Genomic DNA, 6,692 nt, shown 5'->3' with positions numbered 1-6,692 from the left:
GAAATCATAGGGTGTGTGAGTGTGACCTTCTCTGTGAGCCTTTTGGTTCCCACAGCCATTTTAGCTGCCCTGTTCTAACCACACAGTTTTCAAGATACAGAGTTCAGAAAGTGAATGCGCTCTAGCAGTGACAGCTAGCTTTTATTGAGTGTGTACTCTGGCCCATACATCATGTTAATGGCTTTACCTGTAACAACCTGCTGGTCACCATAACTCTATGAAGTAGATGCTATTAATATTTCCATTGTACACTCAAGGAGCTTGGAGATAGCTTTAAGTAACTTTGCCCAAGGTTGGTTCCCCATTAAGGGGAGCGGGTAGCAGGATGGGAGCTGCCAATTAAATGTATGCTTAACTCTTAACTATTCCCTAGCATTACCTTTCCAGTGGTGGTTCTATTTTAAAATACAAGTAATACTGCCTCTTCACCCTGAATCCTTTAAGAGCAGAGACCTCTCTGTCCAGCCTTCAGTGCTTAGCACAGCACCCGGCATGCCAAGGTGCATCATATAAAATGAGATTAAGCAGCTGGGCGTGGTGGCGCATGCTTGTAATCCCCGCGCTTGGGAGGCGGAGATAGGAGGATCGTGCAGGTTTGAAGCCAGCCAAGCGCGCTGGCTTAGGAGACCCTGTTTCCAAATAAAAATGTAAAAATAGGTCTGGGAGTGTAGCCTAGAGGTAGAAGGGCTTCCAGGAACCCCAGTACCACCAACAAAACAAAACAAAAAAACAAAAAACAACAAAAAAAAAAGAGATTAAGCAATTTGTCCAAAGCACTCAAGTAGTGAAAGATGGACCCAAGTTTTGAAGCTATCTCCAACCTACCAGGAAGGTCCCATCAGGACTATGATCAGGGTCATTGTGAGGTCTCAGTCACGTGAGGTCTCTTTTGCCTGAAAGGTTACCCTCCCTGGGCTGTTGAGGATCCTAAATAGGTACATTTGCCCACCCTCACTCCCAAATTCATTCTGTCTTCCTCCAGACAGACAAGGGTCCTGGATCCATGTACTAAATTTAAATGGTTGGTTTGAAAAGCAAGAAAGGATTGTGTTGCCCTTTGTTAATTTTATCAGTGTCAGGAAGCTGCTTTCAACCCTAGTACTTCCCACTGGGGAGCCCTTTCAGATGAAGAAATCTCTCAATTTAAAAGTTGGGCCAGGCATGGTGGCCTACCTGTAATCCCAGTGCTTGGAAGGCTGAGACAGGATTATAGATTTGAAGACAGCCTCAGCAAATAGTGAGACTCTCATCAACCTAGTGAAACCTTATTTCACAATAGAAATAAGATAGGGCTGTGGGTATCACTTGGAGGTAGAATGCCCCTGGGTTCAATCAGCAGTGCCATAAAAAATGAAATAAAGTAAATACAATACAATAAAATAAAAGCTGGGCTCCAGGGCATGTTGGCATATGCCTGTAATCCCAGAAGATTACAAATTTGAGGCCAGTGTTCACCTGCAATTTAGCTAGACCATTTTTCTTTTCTTTCTTTCCTTCCTTCCTTCTTTGCTTCCTTCCTTCTGAACCTAGACACTTTCTACCTCTGAGCTACACCCTCATCTCTTTTTTGTTTTGTGTTTTGAAACAGGGCTTCACTAAATTACTGCCATTGGCTTCAAAGCCAAATTCTCCTGTCTCCGCCTACCAAATACTGGGATTACAGGTATGTACCACTAACAATAATAATTTTAAAAATAGTGGGGAAGCCGGGTGTGGTGGTGCATGCTTATAATCCCTGCTTGGGAGGCTGAGACAGGAGGATTGCGTAGGTTCCAAGCCAGCCTCAGCTGGCTTAAGAAACCCTGTTTCCAAATAAAATATAAAATAGGTCTGGGAGTATAGCCCTGAGGTAGAAGGCCCCTGGGTTCCATCCCCAGTACCACCACCAAAAAAAAAAAAAAAAAAAAAAAAAAAAGAGCTGGGGATCTAGCTCAGTGTTGGAACACCTCTTGCTTTTGGTTCAATCTCCAATAAACATACACACGCCCCCTACACACACAGAAAAATACAAGCTGGGGTCACCGTGTGTTGCGCCCCCTCCTCCCCGCGGCGACTTTAGCCCCTGGTGCGCGTGGTAACAGCCATAGCGCCTCGCGTTGGCTGTTGGAAGCTCCAGACGGTCTGTTAGGAAGATCCCACTATCAAAGATATTTATAAGATAAACGTGACCCCCTCCACACAGGGGCCCTCGGATGATCTCCAGTGCCCCAAGAACAAGAGTGGCCCAAATCCCTGCAGATTGCTGGGTTGTGGATGGTTGGATGCTGCTACCTGCCAAGGACCTTCGCCCCTGTGTCTCTCTTCGTGACCTTGGCCTCTGTGGCAGCCAGACCAGCAAACTGCCCCAGCATCCAGGCCAGCAGGAGCCCATTCTCCTCCCATGGGCTCCCCCCACACTTCCTCATGTCAGGTTGGAGCGCTGCTGCTGGGAATCCCCACAAGAAGGCCCGGACGTCTCCCTACCCTGGCTCGAGGGTGGAGCGAAGCCACGTCCCCGACGAGAAAGTGAGCTGGCTGGTTGAGTGGCCAGAGTACCACTCCGTGGACTACACTGCCAGCTCTGTCTTGGCCAGGCCTCGCTGGGCAGACCCTCAGGTGGGCGAAAGTAACTTCTCTCCCAAATTCAATGAAAAGGATGGGCACGTGGATAGGAGGAGCCGGAATGGCTTGTATGAGGTTGAAGATGGTAGGCCCAGAAACCCTGCAGGTCGGACAGGGCTGATGGGCAGAGGGCTTCTGGGCCGCTGGGGCCCTAATCATGCTGCAGATCCCATCTTAACCAGGTGGAAAAGGGATAGCAGGGGAAATAAGGTGACCCATCCTGTTTCTAGGAAAAACATCCTGCAATTTGTAGCCATCAAGAGGAGAGACTGTGGAGAATGGGCCATCCCCGGGGGCATGGTGGATCCAGGAGAGAAGATCAGCAACACACTGAAGAGAGAGTTTGGGGAGGAGGTCCTGGACTCCTTACAGAAATCTAGGGCAGAAAGGCAGGAGCTGGAGGAACAACTGCACAGACTCTTCAGCCAGGAGCATTTCGTGGTCTACAAAGGCTATGTGGATGATCCCAGGAACACAGATAACGCATGGATGGAGACAGAGGCTGTGAACTACCACGATGAAACAGGGGAGATGACGGGCTGTCTCCCCCTGAAAGCTGGTGACGAGGCCAAGGAAGTGCGATGGGCAGACATTGTTGATACACTCAAGCTTTATGCCAGCCACTCCCAAATGATTCAACTTGTGGCTGAGAAGCTAGGTGCCCACTGGAGCGGAGAGCTACACCCCGACTATTATGAGTAGATGCTTGGAATTTCAAGTAAGCCAAAGGCCTGCCATGAGCAAGGATGGATAAGAAATAAACAGCATGTAATTCCCACTAAACTGGATGGGGCAGATCACCACTTTGGTGATCATTTCCCAAACTTTGCACAGTATGAAAGTTTTTTTCAGGGAATAAGATTAGGTAAGCATGGAAGAATGAAATCAACATTTTGGCTTTCCAATTAGAGGAATATAGTCACATGTACTTTGTATGCATGGTTTAAATCAAATACAAGAATTGTATAACTACTCTGAAGGATTGTAGGTAAAAAGAAGATATCTTCCTTACCAATTGTAGCTGCTTACATTTATCATGTAATTTCTTTCTCCTGATATGTTGGAATGTAGCCTCATCTAACACATGATACAACTTTTGTGGCAACATTTGTTTTCAAATTTAGCCTTATACCACTGCTTGTGAGTACAGAAGCTTTGTGGCTCTTCTTGTTTTTAGAGCCTTCAGTTTTATAGAAAAAGTCCAATCTCTATTTTAGTCCATAAGTATCAAGTATTTATGTACCATCCCCCCTCAAAAATTGCAGCAACAAAATGAACTTAAGATCCAGCCCTCTGGTTGTCAGAACTGTTCCTTTATGAACAGACAGATTAAGCTCAGGACATTTGTCCTCAGATTTCAGGAGAAGACCCTACAGACACAGATTCCTGTGATAAAGAGGTCTATATCAGCAGAGGAACGTAATAAAAGTCTAATGAAAACACAATTCCTATCTTTTCTCAATTAAAAGAAAAAATGCAAACTGAAGTGTTTATAGCCAGCTTAAAAACATGGGGATGGCCCCCATATCAAGAATTAGGGGATTCCAACAGCAACATATAGGCTCAAAATAACTTCCTTTTATCATCACTTAAAACAAGCCAGTTAACTTTTTTATTTTACAATATGTGGAAAATTAACTCAAATTACTTAAATGACCCTTTCAGGACTGGGGGAGGAAAGACTACTTCAGAATCTAGTCACCTTCCAAGAAGATCACTGCAGTAATTGCTAATACATTTCCCTCACTGTGCGCAAGCACTCTTAAGTACTCTATGTAGATGACGTCTTTATCCCTAAGGCTTGCCCTATGAGGGGGATACACTTGTACACTTATGTTACAGGCTGGGCTCCCTGGGAAACAGATCCCCAAGAGGGGCATTAGCATTCAGGATGTTTATTAGGGAGTAGTGTTGGGAAAAGAAGTAGAATGAAGGACCGGGCAGAGTGAGAGACTGAGACACGCCCAATGGGGGCCTCTGCCAGCACCTTACGGAGCTCTGGAGCTGGACCGGCCCTTCTAGCTGCCCCACCTTGGGGTGGCAGGCCTTTATGCCCCCTCCTAATCACTCAGAAGGCTGCATGTGGAAGAAGGCATGACCTTGGGAAAGACAGTTTCCTTAAGCCAAGGCAATCCCCAAAGAAGGCTGAGAGCTAAGAGCCATTTTCTGGTAACACTCCCAGGGGCATCTGAAGAGGAGGGTGGCGGTGCACATCACAGGGACTATCACATATCAGTTATCCCCTTTTTATGAATCATATAGCAAAAGCATAGAGAAGCTAGGGAATCGGAACTAAGTAATGCAATGAGTTAAGCAAAGAAGGTGAATTCAGAGCACAGGATACTGGGCTTCACAGCCCACACCCTCATCTCTCCAGTAATTACCCTCTTATAGTCCCCGGAGTCCCTCTGCAATGCTCCCTAAAGAAGAAGAACATATCACGGTGTCTCTTCCTACATGCACTATTAAAGTTCCCTTCCTAAATTTGAAGGATAGCTACATGATTTCACTTGTTTTTCTCTTGAAGAAGAAAATGTCGTGTTTTTATGGGTGAAGACAATTCTAGATGGGTTCACTCATAGATGCTCATCATTGTCCATGCTCAGAAATACATTTAACACATCACTTTTACTTGTGATTTCCTCAACTGCCTGTTGTTAGGATGAAGGCACTTGTCATATATATTACTCTCAGGAAACTTTTGCAGGAGAGATAGGCCCCCTGTCTTTCTTTGAATCCCAGTTGGCTTGACACTTTTTGAATGTTCCAAAATTTATGTCATTTTTTAAAAGTTGTAAGCACCAAAAAAACCCTATATATTTACACTTAGGTTTTGTGGTGTAATCATTTTAAAAACATGAAACAATGAAAATCTAAAAAAAGACTCAAATTTAATATGTCCAGACAGAATTCCTTTTCCCATCCCCACCCCAGAAAACTGTTCTTTTATCATTCTTTCCTGGTGATTGGCAACAAAACCCACCCAACCTGAACAAGAAAATGAATTATCTGGATCCTTGCTTTTCCTCACTTCCAACATCCAATCCAATGAACTATATCCAAATTCACCTCCCTTTCTTTCTTTCTTTCTTTCTTTCTTTCTTTCTTTCTTTCTTTCTTCTCTCTCTCTCTCTCTCTCTTTCTTTCTTTCTTTCTTTCTTTCTTTCTTTCTTTCTTTCTTTCTCCCTTTTCCCTTTCCCCATTCCTTCTCTCTCTCTCTCTCTCTCTCTCTCTCTCTCTCTCTCTCTCTCTCTCTCTTTCTCTCCATATATATATATGTGTGTGTGTGTGTGTGTGTGTGTGTGTGTGTAGTACCACAATATATATTATTATATATAATATGATAATATAATTATTTCATATATATATATAATTGTGGTACTGGGTTTTGAGTTCAGGGTCATTCTACCTCTGAGCTATATCTTCAATCTTATTTTGTTTTAAAACAGAGTCTAACTAAGACTCGAAGGGCCTCACTGAGTTGCTTGTGATTCCTCCTGTCCCAGCCTCCCAAGTACTGGGATTACAGGTATGTGCCACCACATCCAGCTCATCCACTGCTTTCTGCCTTCGCTCACCACCCTAATAAAGGCACCATCCTTCCTTCTTTAGACTACATTGGGTACCTCCCAATAGGCCCCCCTTCTACCACTCTTGTTTTTCTGTAAGTTTTTTCCACCATGAATGTCACTTTTAGGAAAACATGTTACATCATGTCCCACCTTAGTTAAGACTATGCAATTGCTTTTTTGTGTGTATGAAATAAAATGCACCGACTTCTTATATTGGCCATTCTGTTTTGGATGATACCTACTTCTCCCGTCTGAGTTGGTAGCATTCCAACCTGGGCTCAGCTGGCTGTTATATTCTTGGCAAACTTCATACTTGCCTCATTCCAGAGCCTTTGCTTTGTGTAAAAAAAAAAAAAAAAAGACTCCTTAGGCCCAGGGGCATTCTACCTCTGAGCCATACCTCCAGCCATATTTTGTTCTTTTATTTTGAATCAGGGTCTCACTAAGTTGCAGAGGGCCTCTCTTAGTTGCTGAGGCTAGCTAAGAACCTGTGATCCTCCTGTCTCAGCCTCCCAAGTA

General features: G+C 44.3%; 1 protein-coding gene across 1 annotated transcript; it reads left to right on the top strand.

Moving 5' to 3' along the window:
• Window positions 1-2,403: 2,403 nt before the first annotated feature.
• LOC308262417 (ADP-ribose pyrophosphatase, mitochondrial-like) lies at window positions 2,404-3,303 on the top strand (the record flags this gene model as incomplete). The annotated part of the gene is made up of 1 exon (XM_080694834.1): window positions 2,404-3,303. One exon carries the CDS (start codon window positions 2,404-2,406, stop codon window positions 3,301-3,303), a length of 900 nt encoding a protein of 299 aa, XP_080550960.1.
• Window positions 3,304-6,692: the final 3,389 nt, after the last annotated feature.

Source organism: Muscardinus avellanarius (assembly GCF_963383645.1).
Source record: "Muscardinus avellanarius genome assembly, chromosome: 4".
NCBI lineage: Eukaryota > Metazoa > Chordata > Mammalia > Rodentia > Gliridae > Muscardinus > Muscardinus avellanarius.
This window is presented reverse-complemented; position numbering and strand designations above follow the sequence as displayed.